The sequence below is a fragment of the Pocillopora verrucosa genome, chromosome 9 (assembly GCF_036669915.1).
Source record: "Pocillopora verrucosa isolate sample1 chromosome 9, ASM3666991v2, whole genome shotgun sequence".
Lineage (NCBI taxonomy): Eukaryota > Metazoa > Cnidaria > Anthozoa > Scleractinia > Pocilloporidae > Pocillopora > Pocillopora verrucosa.
In genome coordinates this window covers 15822909-15839447 of record NC_089320.1, presented here as the reverse complement: position 1 = coordinate 15839447, position 16539 = coordinate 15822909, and the positions used below count along the sequence as shown (strand labels likewise).

Sequence of the window (16539 nt, the reverse complement as noted above, 5' to 3'; positions counted from 1 at the left end):
TGAGTTCAGGGATCACTTTTTTTATGTCAACCTGTGAAAACCTGTATAATATGAAAAAGGAAGTGATTCTCCAAATTTTGGAAAAACTCCCTTTCTTATTGGAATTTAAAACTTAATGACTCTCTCCTGTGAACTCCCTACCCCACCCCCCCCCCCCCTTCCACCCCCTTCCCCATTTTGAAAAAAATGATTGCTTGCTTCGTTAGTCTATCCTTTTTTTTCTCGGCCCAAGGAAAAGTTGCGAACGACAACTGTACTCAACGCTTGGCGGACCTACTTACAATGTAAATAAATTAGTTTCCAGTCTATCCGTGGCTAAATATTAAAGATGGCGGACTGTTAACCTCGATGATTTGCAGAAAGGCTCTTGTTCACGTTAAATGTGCAAAGGAATTTTCGAATTTAACTCATTTTCGTAGTTTATTTTCAAACAGTTTCTATTTTATGGCTCATGGAAGGAAACATAAACATCTTTGAGGTACCTCGTCTGAACATACAGTGGGATTGGAAGGAAGCCCTCAGGTATGTCCATGTATTCGCAGTGGTGGAACGTTTTTGAGTTATTATAAATATATATATATATATATATATATATATATAACTCTGCGATCAGATTGCCGCATTAGGGTATGTATCTTGCACCCCTCATATCAGAGCTTTCTTGCAAATGTTGTCATGGAATCAAGTGGCTGTGCACAAAGAATGACAGAAACCGTAAATTTTGGGCTAATTTTAATAAGTGTAATGGTCTGTGGCCTTCGCGAGAGCCTCGTCAATTAAGGTTGAGATTTATCAGGATATAAAATGTTTGCATCTACCTTTTTGTATCATTTTTAAGTTGACACGTTTTTTCTGCTCCTGTACTCACAACACACACACCAAACAACTTTTGTAACATTCCATCACGTACCATGAAAACAATATCCAAAGTCCAATCAGAACATGGTAGTTACTAAAACAAGGAATGACCCTTAATTACCTATGCAAAATGCTTTAGAGAATTGCTAAGCTTAGATGATCATGATGCTCTTCAAAAAGACCTCTATTCAATTGAAGACTGGAGTGACCTTTGGGGTATGTCCTTTAATGGTTCTAAATGTAAACATCTTAGTATCTCCTAAAAGAAAAAGCCTACAAATTCATCCTATCAACTTGGTAACAATATCATCGCGATGACACGGTGTGAAAAGGATCTAGGAATTCTTGTTAACAATAAATTATCCTGGCATGATCATATTGTTAACAAAGTCAACACAGCTAATGAGGTTTTGCGTCTAATAAGAAGATCTTGTGGGTCGTGTGTCATTGCTGATGTAATTAAAAAGCTGTATGTCCACCTTGTTAGACCACATCTTGATTACGCCTCTCAAGTGTGGTCTCCTCATCAAGCCTATTTAGGTGATATGGTAGAGGCTGTACAATGTCGGGCGACTAAGCTCATGGTCGGGAATAGGATTCCTTACAAAGAACGTTTGAATAAGACTGGTTTGATGTCACTATCTTCTAGACGTATCTATCTTAATTTTTTTATTCAAATACCTGCATAGTTATTATGATTTCGACATCTCTAAGTACCTACAGTTTTATGATTCTGAGCATGAACCCTATAATTTAAGGAACACTGAACTAACCTTTTAAACTAACTATGCAAGAACAGATTTAGGTCTTCTTTTTTTCCCAGAGTTGCTCGTCTTTGGAATAATTTACCTATATCTATTAGGAGAAGGGAATCACTATCAATGTTCAAAAATGACCTAAGATGCTACTGTTTTGCTATCGATAGCAGTGATTTAAAGTGATTGTTACTTAATTTTAGTTAGCACTTAGTTTTAACATGTAGCATTTTACCATACTCGTTTTATGATATTGCCTGTAATTATGTATACTTTACTTTTGTCCTCTATTTCATATATATAGTTTCTGGTGGCCTTTATCTTTAGGGAAGTTCATTCCTGTTGCTAGGTCTTCCATCAGCTATTAATTATATGTTTGTATGTACATATATTTATTTGCTGTAAATTGATTAAAGTAAAGTAAAGTAAAATGACCTAAAATGACCTAAAATGACCTAGGACAACCTTGAGTGACTTTAAAAATGACCCAAAACAACCTAAATAACCCTAAGTGATTTCTAAAATGTCCTAAAACGACCTAAAATGACCTTGAGTTTGTGGCACCAACAAAATCTAGATTGGACTGGATTGAATCACAGATTGGATCTCGGATCGGATCTCAGACTGGATCACGGATTGGATCATGTAAAACAAAATTTTTGCGCAAGAAGCTGCAATAAAGTCTGCATGACAAAATAGAGCATAGGCCCCTCTGGGAGTTTTTTGGCCCAAAAACCCCATGTAGTCACTTTTACAGCTGTGTCAAGGAGTGTTGTGTAGTGCCACCATGGATGAAGGCAAGCAAAAGGTATGTATCATTTAATCAGTCAGTTAAGAAATATGTGACACAATCCGCAGTTGCTTCTTAAGGTCCTTAACCTTCTTCCATTGCTGATGCGTGAGGCACATTGGAAGCCATAGTTTGCAAACTGATCAACCTAAGTGCTTCACATTGCAAGGTCAAAGTCTCGAGTGCTATTTGAGACATAAGACCTTCTATGAATCCCTACAATATTCAACCAATGAGAAGTTATCTTCGTGACATTTGGTTTGTCACGCATTCCTCTCAATGACATTTGCATTTTGCAGCTGTTCAAGATCAGTGGAGGCACTTAATTGCCTCTCAGATTGAAGAAAAACCGAAAAAAATATGGAAAACTCATTTGAATATTTGATGAAAACCAAAAACCAAATGCTAAACCACATAAAATCTGCAAACTGAAATGAACAATCCAATCCAATCCGGTCTGATGTGATCCAGAATTTGGCAACGCGGCATTGTTCACATCACTCAAGGTCATATTAGGTTATTTTAGGTCATTTTAGAAATCACTTATGGTCATTTTAGAAATCACTTATGGTCATTTTAGGTCATTTTAGGTCATTCCTTGTTTTAGTAACTGCCATCAGAACATACCAAATCATTGCTTTATATGAACATCAGGCAATTTTTTTACTGGCTTGAATTGTATTCCAACAGTCAAATTCCATTTTGCCAAGCTAGACTTTGCTCTATCACATGTCATTTTCTTGTAAACAACATGCACTTAATCTTATATTCTAATGGCATTGTCCAATCCCACTGAAAAAAATTCACATGGAACTGAACGGCACTGTCAGTAAATTTTCAAAGCAATTCTCCTACCTTTTTAACTTTTTCTACAAATAAAATTGGCATTTAGCTACTGTGGACTTAATCCAATCACATGTTAATTCCTCATAAACAACCTGCATTTTATCACGCATTTTACACATAGAGTAGGACAAAGTCCAGATAGACAAAAACCAATCAAGGAGCACTCTTTAAAATATTATCCTTTTCTCTTGTTCGATGTATTTCCACTTATTCAAGATCACAGTGTATCTTGTTTAGGGTCTATCGGAGATACAACATAGTTTCAGTTTGCTTTTCGTTGTAAAATTACATGGAATTATATTTTGGAGGCAATTTATTGTAGACAAATAATTTTTATTGTCTCTCTGCTAGAGGAACAGCAGTAAGTGTAGTCTCTTTTGCAACCATTATTTGGTCTCATCACACAATGCGCTCTCCCTCAAATGGGGAATGTATGGTGTTGTGTGACAAAACTAAACAACAGTTGTGAGGGAAGCAACAGTAAATGTGGCACAAATGCATTTTATTTTTGCTTAGAAGTATTTAGACAATAGACCACAAAATATCTGTGTGAGTTCAGATAAATTAGTTTCTTTTTTCTTTCTCTTATGGTGAAGTAATGCAATATTTTCATCCATTTGAAAGTTACACACAGTGTTCTATCTCAGCCCATACAGCCAAAAAAATTACTGTTGCATGCTATGCATGCCTATGTTTTATGATAGGCCTCAAGTATGCCTGATTGTGTTTGGGTTGTATTTGAGGTAAAGATAAGTCTTCAGTAATATGTAATCTTTCCTAAATGTATTTTTTTAGAAACCCTGGTGGAAAGGCTTGGATTTCTTGCTCTCGAATCAGTAAGGCTAACATACTAAATGTAAAGTTCTGGAACTGTGACTGTACATGTGTGAATATTACAAAAAAATTTCAACCTAAAGATGCAAGCAAATCAAGACTTTCAATAAATTCTTTAATTACACCCACCTGTTAATATGGACCATGAATTCTCTTTATCAAAAACTCCAACTTTGATAATTCTATGGGTATATTTTTAACAAGGTTGTGTTTGAATAGAAACATGCATTTATTTGATAGCCTGTAATAGTCTCCTAAGTAATATCATAGGTTTTCAACCTCAAACTTTATTAAAAAGTAATCAAAGACATAACTAGAGAACATTCTGTGAGATGGTAATTTTTGAAGACCTAAATTATACACAAAACATAATCACAACAAGTATAAAGTTTTCACCCAAAGATGTTATTTTTCAGACCAGCCCACAATTTATGGAGAACTTGTCAGAGCAAAAAGCATTGAAGAAGATGTAGATAATAACACCATATCTGTTGAGGCCTCAGAAGGATTTTCAGTACAAAATGTCAGCAAGGTAGGAAATCAGCCAAAAAGTGTGTTAAGTTTTTTGTGCTTAGTATAATTGCAGTTTTGAAGAAATCTAAATTCATCTTTTCCATTCAATTATCAGACTAGCCTTACTCTGTCATTTCCAGAAGCAAATTGTTCTTCAAAATTTATTTCCCCAAGTGGATCTTTCCAAAATCTTCACAGCAAAAGTGTAAGTGCAGTAGTTGTAAATAAATAAAATAACTAGCTCTCTGTATGAAATAATACCATGGTTATGTGTCCAGGTATTGCTTATATCTTGAGCATTAACAGTCTGAAAGCACAGTCAGAGCTTCCCAAGATCAGCCTTTTATACTTTGTATAATAATGTGCATGAAACAATTACATGCTTCTGATTGGCTGAAAACAAGAGCATTAATTCTTATGTAACACAAGTGCAAAGTTGAAGTATGAGTGTAAATTGCAAATAGTGCATGCACACTTTCAAAATTTTGTCTGTCTTGGCTTTCTACAGTGTTTTTTCATGAAGAGTAATTTAGTGTTAATTAACTGAGTTGAAAACATTAATTGGCCATTGTAGAGTTTAAATGCTGACATTTCAAGCATTAGTCTTTAAACTCTTTACAGTGGCCAATTTATGTTTTCAACTTAGTTGATAACACTAAATTACCCTGTTATACTCTCCCACTGACACAGCACCACAGTTTCTTTAGAAACTTACCCCCTTTATTCACTTTTTCGTGTACTTTGCTAAATAGTAATAATATACTTTTTCTTGAAATTTGGTGTGATAGGCACTTGTTAATTTTTTTAAATAATACAAATTGCACCAATGCTGTATTGGCTTGTGCAATTTTGTTGCCTTTGAAAAATTTACTTGTGCTTATTTACAACAAATTGTACTTGAAATCATGTTATTACCTATAGTAATTTTTAATCTCTCCTCATTGAATGAGAAGTTCCTGACAACAAAAATTTTGATTATAGCATGAAATTTAGGTGACTTCTGGAATTCAGAGAATTAAATTGTTGCTTTTTGTGGAGAAAAAAAAACTGGGGAAATGGAGAAAACCCTATGTCAGTGAAAAGAAACAGCAGCAAACTGAAGCCACATGTTTAACTATGTCTAGAATCAAACTTAACTTAAGCAGAGGAATGACAGTGCTCTTGCCTCTGCTCTGTTTGTAATCCACATAAATTTTACTTTAACTTAAGTTGGCCTGATATTGATCTACTAATTTTGGCTTTCAGGTTCGATGTATAGATATATCCCCTGGAGGGGGACTAGGTGTGTCCAGTGGAGATGACAGCACTCTTCTTGTCTGGGAAACTTCCACTGGTGTTGTTAGGGTATGGTTTTATTTACAGAAAGTATTACAGGCCTGTAACTCTACACTACAGCACAGGAAGCTACAAATGCAAATATACTGGTACTTAATTTTGATAATGGTGTTCATTGTGCAGCCCCTTCAAAAAACACATTATTTCCTTTCTGGTCTCACCTTAAATCTGTGTCTTAACAGATCACATATTAAGATGATGGTGCTTGTGTTGCTTGCAGCATGATCTTCAAGGTCACATTTCAGGCGTAAATACTTGTAAATTCTTTCCATCTGGAAAAGTTGTTCTCAGTGGTGGTGCTGATTTGCGGCTAAAAATCTGGTCAGCAGAAGATGGAAGTTGTCCTGTGACATTGAAGGGCCATACAGGAGGTATTTCAAGGGCAAGATGTATTGTTCATCTTTTTTATGTTATTATTTTACTGCACTCTAAGTGGGTACTATTTGCTAGTGCTTTATGAAGTCCAGATCCAAAAGATTTCAAGATTCAAGAATAATGTCCAGCCATCTTCAAGTTGACCAAACAAACTTGATCAAACAAATATTTACTTATTGCCAAAACATTACAATTTTTCTGTTCCAGAAGCAATATGGGCCATGCCTTGCAACACATAGGTCCATCTTCCCTGCCTTTAATTCCAGCTAGGACTGAATTTCTTTCATCCTTTCTGCTTACACAACCAGACATTTGACAAAAGTGTGGCTCACTATTGAAACAACTTCTCATTTCTTAAGTGTTGCTTAATATGTGGTCACCATTTTCTCTGTCATCGACAATAATTTATCTTTAACTGTTACTTGTAATTTGCAGGAGTTGTTGACACAGCTATTGTTGACAGAGGAAGAAATGTTTTATGTAAGCGCGAAAAGGATCTTTGTTTTAAGATCTGATAAATTTTTAACTCAATTGTTTGTTATATCGATATAATATAGCCACAGGGTAGTATTAACATATTAACACCAGGTGTGTTATACAAGGTTGACACAGATCTGATAAAAGTACCAGGAAGGCTTCCCAGCTTGCCTGTAGTGATCCCAAAATTCATGATTAAAAAACTGGAAAGTTAAAAAACAAAACTAAATAAATGTGGATAATATGAGATCTTTGTTGACTTGAAGTTGCATAAAGTCATTTAAATTGATGACTTGAAAACTTCACAACTGAGATCAAAATTGGCTGGGTTTTTAAATCCTAATGAAGAACTCAGATTTGCCTTTGTTGCTACACTTTTGAAAAGTTTGATGATAGAGCTTAAAGTTTACCATGATCTGTAAGAATTTCTTTATCAAGAGGCAACAACCAGCTACTTCCAAAATTTCCACCAACCCTCACCCATGCAAATAATGTGCTCCATGACATGTTATGTTATTTGTTGGTGTTATTCTAAAAGCATGTTCTAGGGATGGAACTGTACGGCTGTGGGATTGTGGAGAAGCCAAGTGTCTGGCAGTTGTGTCAAGTGGTGACTGTCCTGTGAATTCATGCGCATTGACACAGCTCCAAGGGATGGAAAGTACTCCTGAGTCAGACAACCAATCTAGTAAGAGTGTAGTCTGGTGACATAAATATTATGAAGATATGATAAAACCAAGATGGGCTCTTGGGAATGCCTGTCATAAATGAATTCAATATGTATAGTAGCTCATCAGAAGGTTTTCAGTAGCTCTGTAGTTGAACATCCTAAAATGTGAAAGTCTGAGGACTACCTTCTGTCTTGTTCCAGGTTTCATTAAAAATAGATACCATCTTTGGTCTTTGTTTGTTCAAAAGCCAAGCCTAACATTTTCCATCTATTTGGTTGTTCTCGGTCCATTTACTCAAACTGTCAGAATGATGTTTTTCCTTTGAAATGGGAGCCAAGTAAAATCCCTTTATTTCAGTAAGTTCCGGTTTTGCATTATCATTTCTGCTGAGGTTTCTGGCCCTCCTCTATACTACACTATACTAAATCATACCATTCTGTACCATACTATACTATATTATAATATACTATGCGATACAATTCTCTACTCTATACTCCTACACACACGCACACATGCACACTTCAAAATTTAGAGGTGCCTCCTTAAGGGTGTGGAAAGAATTTTTGCTAAACACTCCTATGAAAGGTGAAGTAAAATATCGAAAATTAACCACACTTATCTGGTCATAGAATTCGTAAAACGTAGTTCATTGCAAGCAGTGATTGTGTGTGGTATTATAATTGAAAGACGAAGTGTACTATTTATTCTCTCTTTGTGGTGTTGTACTTTTAAGGTGAGCGAGAGGTTGGGACTGTTGGGAAATTACTTTTACTCGCCCAAGAAGACGGATTTCTTGAGGGTGTGGACGTACGTAACAAGGAAAAGGTACATTGTGGCCTACTTGATGAATTACTTTAATCTTAAATGGTTTTTGGGTCTCGATGAGCTTTTCTGATCGGAGTTAAATACAAAAAGAAAACAAACAAAACAAAGTAAAAGGACTTGTGAACGACATGGACAGTGCGAAATACCTCGGAAAGACATGTTTTACCCATACGGTTTTAATATCTACGATTGTTAGGTTTTTCAGGTAAAATGTTCGTCAGCTGTGAACTGTTGTGCATTTTTGTCGGAACACGAAGCTGTCGGTGGAACAGAGGATGGTTCCTTGTGGTGTGTAGACGTTAGATCTCCAAGGTTAGCATTTGGGATAACTCTAAAGAGACCACAAATAGTTAGAGATGGGGTGGTCAGAAAACTCTTGCCACACGTGTTTTACTGATTGAGATAGGGAAACTGTGGAAGGTGGGTATAATCTCGGAGAGGTTCTCACCCCTGACGAAGGGCATATGTTCGAAACACCAGCCTTTAAAAATTTGATATGGCAGTTTATCTTCCTCTATCAACTTCCAGTTAAGTAATCAAATGAGGCATTTTAGGAGGAAGGCAGGAGCCTGAAAATAGGCAAACAATCCTGGAATAGGGTTTACAGGCCCGATTTAAAACACATGTTGTGGAAGGTAAGAAAAAAAATAGAATAAGTCGCGGGAGCGGGATGCACTGAGGTGTATTTTTCATTTACGTTTTCCTTACGATGTTTTTTTTTTTTTTAAGATTAAGGATTTTGTATTTTATGGAGTTCAAATTAACGTGTGTTGTTTACTTTTCCAGTTCACCAGTTGGCGTGTTTCGCCGTTCATCCTCGCCTATACTTTCTTTATCAACCACTGGTGATCGAGCATTTCTAGCATCTTCGCGTGAGTATTCACTTCTCGTGATCAGTGTGGTATCAGCTGATATCAAACCAGGATCAGGACTTTTACAGCCTGTCTGTTCAAACTGGAAAATAACAGCCCCTAGTCAAGTTCTCCTTGAATCCCACTTTGCTTTAGTTCTCAATTTGCCAGCCTACGTGAACGTGTAGCCTCTCCCTCCGTTCCCTTCCGTTACTCTTTTGGGGTACGGCTACCAATTTGCTTGCACTTCGTACAATCTAACCCCTCTTCTGCCATGCACATCTTTAAAAAGCTTAGTGGCATTGTAGGTAGAGCTGGTGGCATAGAAGCAGGGTTGAATGTTCCACATTTGACACTAGGGACGATACAATGATTTGCGTGGGGGAATGGACCTATCCAAATCCAACCCAATCGCTTTCAAAATATGCTTTCTATGGAGAACTGAAGATCAACAGACAGACATCCCTCCAGCTTCAGAAAAACTTGTATTTGTGTATTTTGCAGGAGATGGGGCATGTTTTTGTTGGAGTGCGAAACTGTTGAGGCATGGAGGAAGCGAAGAAGTGACCAGCTGGGAGTTGATCGGACCCGATTACGACCCAGTTTACAGTATTTGTCGCTCGGCCAACACAGTGCACTCTGCTTGTCGCGACAAAACAATTAGAAAATATATTCTTAAGAAGTCTGAACTTCCCACCTAAGACTGTGGGTATATGTACAGATATGTCCATTGTAGAAAACCTTTAGCGAAATAGCTTTAAGAGGAACTTTCATCCATCCATGGTGGTACTCCAAGTGCAAACTTGTCTTCACACGAGCTATAGCGGTATCTTGCCGATAATCACTTTCGAAGTCGTCTTTGTTGCAGTGGAATTTGTCTAAATCAGTTTTATGTGACCGCAGGCGCCAGATATGAGGTGCCCTCTCCTGTCTTAGGATTTATTTGTTGCCACCCATTTTAAATGTCTGCGTTCCATGTGTTGTCCTTGTGACTTAGTTTCGGTCACAGAAGCTTTGAATGAAACATAGGCAACTTTTTGGTCAGAAGTTCGTTTCAAACCAATGACCTGTCTGGAACTTTCAAATACGCTCGCTCACGATGCAAAACTTGTCCTTTCATTTATAACGTAAAGAAAATATCGGGACCCAAGAAATCCATTAAGACCATTGTTGCAATAAGTTATACATTGGCCAAACAGGAAGACGACTAGGTGACCGAGTCCGAGAACACCTTCGCAACGTGGAAGTAAATGACAATGACGCATCCAAACCAGTCGCTAGACACTTTAATCTCCCTAAATCATTCAAAACAGCACATGGCAGTTTGCGGCCTTTCCTTACATCTAGGCAGTTCGGAAAGCCGCAAAACACTAGAACAAAATTTATCTTCCAAATCGGCACCCTTAATCCCCACGGAATCAACGAGTGCTTTTCATTCAACTTATTTAATTTCTGTTTTCTCGTCACCATATTCCCATCAATAGCGTAGCTCCACTTTCTGCATATAAACCCACACACAACCCACAATTCCCCCAATCGCTCTGACGAAGGGCGAACGCTCGAAATGTCAGCTTTTTTACCCTTTACGGTGGCCAATTTTGTTAAAACTAAATTACCTGCTATACTCTCCCACCGGCGCAGCACTACAGTTTCTTTAAGAAACTTACCCCCTTCATTCGTATAGCTCATTAGGTGGGTTTCCTTAATTTTCCAGTCTTTTCACTATTACTTACCCAGAAGCCTCTGATCTTTAATGTGGATTCGTCGTCTTGACCATTGCATAACAGATATGTCCATTGTAGAAACCTTCAGCGAAACAGCTTTAAGAGGAACTTTCATCTATCCATGGTTGTACTCCAAGTGCAAACTTGTCGTCTCAGGAGCTATAACGGTATCTTGCATATAATCACGTTTCGAAGTCGTCTTTGTTGAACAGTAGTTTTTGTAATTGGAATTTGTTCAAACCAGTTTTGTGTGACAGCTGGCGCCAGATATGAGGTGCCCTTTCCTGTTTTTGGATTTATTTGTTACCACCCATTTCAAATTTTGGCGTTCCATGTGTTGTTTGTGTGACGTAGTTTTGGTCAGAGGAACTTTGAATGCAATTTTTGCCCTATAAACATGAGGATCTACCACAAGATTCCTTTAATTGAACTTACGTGCTTAGTGGTCTTTGATTAAATCCTAACGACACAGCTGAAGGAAAAGTTTTTATTTTTTCACCTTGGTGGTTCCCAAGTACCCGTGGTTTGTCGTCCTCTCTCTTTCTGCAAGCGGTGCTAGAACATGAAAAGATGCCTTATCGGCAGCACTTGTACTCTAGAACTCGTCATCATCCAGGCGTAATGAGGCCTGAGTTGCAACTTTCAAACAAGGTTCTGAGCTAACACGGTTACCGCTTAATCTCAACTCTTACTCAGAACTGCATCGACTTTTGTGTAGGGCATCTAAACACCTCAGCCGGCCACCGGCGAAGAGGGCAGTTGATACCCTTTTGATGCTGAAAAAGAATGACTGGTGTGTCTGTCCCGCCCTCTAGTACTACATGGGCATTCTCTGATGACAGACTTACCCTTTTCTCCTAGAAGTCACATAGTAAGAATCAGTTCCGCAATACTTTTGCTCTTTAAGCAAACAAAGTTTACTCGTAAGTGCGATTTGCAACGTGATGTCTTTTGTTACTTGGACTAACTTATTTTATTCGCATTATGCGCATTCACAGCCACCCTTACACAAAATCTACCTATTTAGTTAGACAGGACGAGATCAACTTTGTACCTAGCTGGTTACTTTTACCTAAGCTATTTAATTTCTGGAGCAGCTGTGCGACACCTTGAGAAGCAATTTTAAAAAATCTTTGACCCTCATGGGTGACCAGCATTTGATTTCTCCTTACAATATCATCCCTAAATAGAACATTAAGTTCAAGAGAAGAAAGGAAATGATTACCATCTCAAGAAGCTCTTGATTGTTAAACAAGTAATCACTGTCTGTTTCGTAGAAAACGTGTAGAGAACAGTATTGAGAATATGCATACTGATGTTACGTTGAAAAGGGTTAAATCGTACAACATGTGGAGTTTACCCGCACGAAGTTTCTTGGTACCCATCCCATACCCCTACGTTTCACTGGCGTGCCGTGGTGCGTGTCGGCAACATACTTCGATTCATCAATTATTCACAAGATCAATGTCCTTTTGTCAGGAAAATTCCTGGGAGTAGCTCTTTTTTATGTGAAGCCTCGAATTCAAGTGTCATATGTACTGAGCAAGCGTTACAGCGAATCGATTGTAGGATTTCTTCTTGGAGTCTTGTGCATATTTATCGTCAATGTCGCTCTTAGCCGATCACAAGTTGTTTTTGGGAGCCGTGGGGATCGCATTGACTTCTGCGGTGGCCGGTTTTGGTGTTAGTCGGATATTTGAACGTCGAGATAAAAGCCTCTTTAAAATCAGCGATGAGAACAATCCAGTCAGCAAGTATGTAACAGAACATGGAATCCGCGAACCATCAGTGCTTACCAGCTTGAGAAAGGTTAGAATCAATCGTAAAGCTCATTCGGTGGGTTTCCTTTAATTTTCCAGTCTTTTCACTATTATTTGCCTAGAAGTTTCTGGTCTTTAATGTGGATTCTTCGTCTTGACCATTGCATAATACGAAGAGGCAAACAATAACGGACCCTATAAATTGATTTCCGACATGCAAATTAATTTTTCGATGAGGAAAATACCCTGACTGAATTTTGAACGGTATGCTACTCCATATAATCATGACATGCTTTCTCGTGGCGCACATTGGCGTTCTCAGCTACATACGGTCATGTTTATCGTCTTGATTGATCTGATAAGTCATTACTTTGACATGATCGGAGAATTTGGTGATCAAGGAGGAAAGGTCGACGTTTTGGTGAGCAGTTTTGCTAAGTATTTTATGAGTTGTGCCATATTTTGAGGAACCCTAGGTGTAAAAATGCTCAGCGATACTACACAGCAATTGGGTGAAGGGCTACCACTCAAAACGTCAGCTTTTAAAACTCCTTATAGTGATCAATTTACTCTTTCAACTCAGTTGATAACACTGAATCACCCTGTTTTACTCTCCCACCCACACAGCACCACAGTTTCTTTAGAAACTTAGCCCCCCCCCCCTCCCAGGGACTTGGTCCATCACTGGGAATACAACAGTAATGTTAGAGTTCATAGTTATTCATGTGCATTTCATGTATGTTAGTATATCTATCTTTGCAGGCAACTGTGAAGCTTCCATTAGGTGACATGCTTTGTAGTTCTGATGAAGCTCAGCTTATGAGGTTGCTTATAGAATTGATTAAGGCCAAAAAGGTTATCGAAATAGGTGAGATGGACATTTAAAAAGACATTTAGTAGTCTACTAATCTCATTTTTCTTTTCATTTGAATTTTATTGGAATAATGGTAGATGATAACACTGTCAAATAGTGTTGGATATCTAAAAGTGGAATGTGAACTTAAAACTTTCCTTTGCACATAGCCTTTCTTAATATATATTCACCAGTAGTCAGTTGACATATCCCTTAGAGGTCAGTAGTTTATATTGATAATGGAAATGGGTCAACTTTTTCTTTTGTGGGTGATGCCAATCAGTTGATGAAAGGAAAACACTTAATCCCCATAAGCTTTGAATTGGGATTTGGTGCGATGGCTTTGGTGGAGGGAAGAAGACTAGGGATAAAATTAATTATTATTCATTAGATTTACAATGAAAACTCTGTTTGATTGAGAGCCTACAGTCAATATAGAACAATGTGTGAAGTTGACATGATTACCCAAAATCTGCAACAGATATAGGTTTATCATGTAGAGTTCATACTCTGCCTAGTTTCCAAGCCCCTAGTGCCTTTAGTGTTCTCAAACATTTGCAAACTCAGTCATGGAGGAGTGTCTTCTTTAGCCGATTGATAAAAAAAATGTATCATAAAGCTATTAGCAAAGTTGTTTTTTGCATGATATCATGTATTATCAAACTTTGTGTCTCAGAACTTTGCATTAATAATTCATGATATCATGCTTAACCTCATCCAATAGTTGCCTATAGTATGTAAAGAGGTAAGGATTTGGATCTTGAGATGAAACATGGCTTATTTAACTGCTCTCTTAGCTCCCAGTGAAGAGGCTTAAGTGAGGCTCAGTTATAAGTTGAAATGTCTCTTAAGTTTATACCTATTAGGTGCAGGTATTTGGAAACTAAGAACAACCTGGGTGAAGCAAAACTAATGAGTTGTTATAACAAATTCAACTTGTAATTTAGTTGAAATCTTTCATATTTTCCCTTCTTTCAGGTGCTTTTACTGGTTATAATACACTAAGTATGGCCATAGCTCTGCCATCTGATGGCAAGGTTGTGGCGTGTGATGTCACAGACAAGTTTATGAAAGAGGTTGATTATGACCGTTACTTCCAAGAAGTAAGCTGAAAAATGTTTTATTTCATCTTACTTGTATGCTAAGAAAATGATTAATTTAAGACCCATTTAAGGCAGGTCAGTTTTACATGTGGACTCTCTTTATATAGTATCAACAGTATTGGCTGGTGAAATGATTATGTAAGCTAAGAAAAGTTTTGCTACTAAATTTGTAACAAAAGGTAATTGTTTTGTGACTACTTTTAGCACTCATGTAGAAGTGATTTATTAGTAACATCCCTCTAACTCCCATGAGTGACCAAGACAAAATTTCTCCCTACAATATCAATACAATATCAATCAGATAAGTGATGAGAATAGTAAAAAAAATATCAATTTAGGGATAATTAGTTGATTCAATTACTAACTTCTCTGAAATAACATTATAAGAACTGTATGTTTGACAGTAAGGAGAAGTACAAATTTGATCTGGGAGTTAAAGGGTTAATAATATCAAACAATTCAGACAAGAGATGGTAAGAATGAGAAAATATGAACAAATTTTCTTGACTTATTTGTAGGGAAGTTAGTTGAATAAGAAGGAAGAAGTATGAATCCTATTTTGGGTCAATTGTTTATAGCTCAGTTCATTACATGCAGTGATTTTTTTATTCTTACTATTTATTATATAGGCTGGTGTCAAGTCAAAAGTTGAATTGAAGATACAGTCTGCCCTCGCTACTCTAGGTAATAATTGTCTCCTTTTGTTGATGTCTGGTGAGTTATTGAACCTCAGCTAATTCCATTTCCTTGGTCAGATGCTCTCCCACACTTTACTTTAGAGGTTACTACATACCAGGTTCACATGACAAGAAGCTCTGTGTACAGCTAGGAATGGTGAAAGAATATCCTCTGTGGAGATACAGAGGGACAGATGGTGAATATTTGAGCAAATAAACATTAAAAACCCTCAGAAAAGATTTATGCTATAACAAAAAGATATATCTTATTGTGTTTTGAAACCTATACACTCACATCAAATGGTAATAACTCTGACCTGAAATAATTGCCTTTTTATAGATGAACTTATTGCTACAGGAGAAGCTGAAAGCTTTGATCTTGCTTTTATTGATGCTGATAAGACTGAATATGACCAGTACTATGAAAAATCTTTGCAGCTTCTGCGGCAGGGAGGGCTGATAGTAGTTGACAATGTAAGTATAGGGTCAGTGTAAGGTATAGGATCTATAGATAGATCTCTTAAAACCCTGTGGTGATTAACATGAAACTTCTCCCAATAATATCCATACATTATTCAGCAAACAGGTAGTGGGAATGTTCAAACGTATCAGGTAGAAGCTGAAAATGACCAAAAAGTGGCTCTCAAGGAGAAGAAGCAGAGATTAAGTTGCATAAAATTTTGCAAATTATTTGACATTGTTTTAATTTTTTATATATTTTTTTTAGGTTTTGTTGAACGGTTCAGTTTGCGACCCTGAGAAAATAGCTACAAATCCAAGGACAAGAGCAATACACAACTTGAACATGAAACTTCACAAAGACACTCGTGTCACCATTAGTATGATTCCCTTTGCAGATGGTGTGACAATAGCAATGAAGCTCTAAAATATTATCAATTATAGACTGATTGTTTCAAATGTGTCTAGTCATTGGTTAAGCGTGTAGCCCTGAAAGCTTGAATAAAGTTTGCATAGAAGAGAAGATTATTTTGAAATTCCTGCTTCTTTCTTTTTCTCTTCAGGTAGCTTTTACCTTTCCAAAAATTAATTTGAATCGAGTTATCTTTGTTAGTTCAGCTTGCATACCAGAAAAGAGTAGAACTCAGTAACCATTAGGGGTAACCTTTTCTAGTACTTTAGGTTCACTTAAAGTTTTTTTTTTTATCTTTTTTATGGTATTGACTGAAAGCTAATAATACTACAATGAAAGTTCGCGGTTTGACCACTCCGTACTATGAAGCAACCAACAGTACATATACAATACATACAAAATACATGCACCATACATGTGC

General features: G+C 37.1%; 2 protein-coding genes across 2 annotated transcripts; both read left to right on the top strand.

Annotated features, from left to right (window-relative positions):
* The first annotated feature begins 321 nt into the window (after nt 1-321).
* LOC131779874 (proteasomal ATPase-associated factor 1) lies at nt 322-10177 on the top strand. Its single transcript, XM_059096470.2, has 12 exons — nt 322-522; nt 4045-4085; nt 4500-4615; nt 4712-4801; nt 5842-5940; nt 6152-6302; nt 6742-6786; nt 7322-7471; nt 8188-8279; nt 8476-8591; nt 9066-9151; nt 9635-10177. The coding sequence occupies exons 1-12, from the start codon at nt 452-454 to the stop codon at nt 9829-9831; spliced, it is 1254 nt and encodes a 417-aa protein (XP_058952453.2). The 5' UTR covers nt 322-451; the 3' UTR covers nt 9832-10177.
* Nucleotides 10178-12237: 2060 nt separating this feature from the next.
* Nucleotides 12238-16242, top strand: LOC131779678 (probable caffeoyl-CoA O-methyltransferase 2). Its single transcript, XM_059096257.2, has 6 exons — nt 12238-12663; nt 13377-13482; nt 14446-14570; nt 15200-15254; nt 15588-15721; nt 15975-16242. The coding sequence occupies exons 1-6, from the start codon at nt 12460-12462 to the stop codon at nt 16131-16133; spliced, it is 783 nt and encodes a 260-aa protein (XP_058952240.2). The 5' UTR covers nt 12238-12459; the 3' UTR covers nt 16134-16242.
* Nucleotides 16243-16539: the final 297 nt, after the last annotated feature.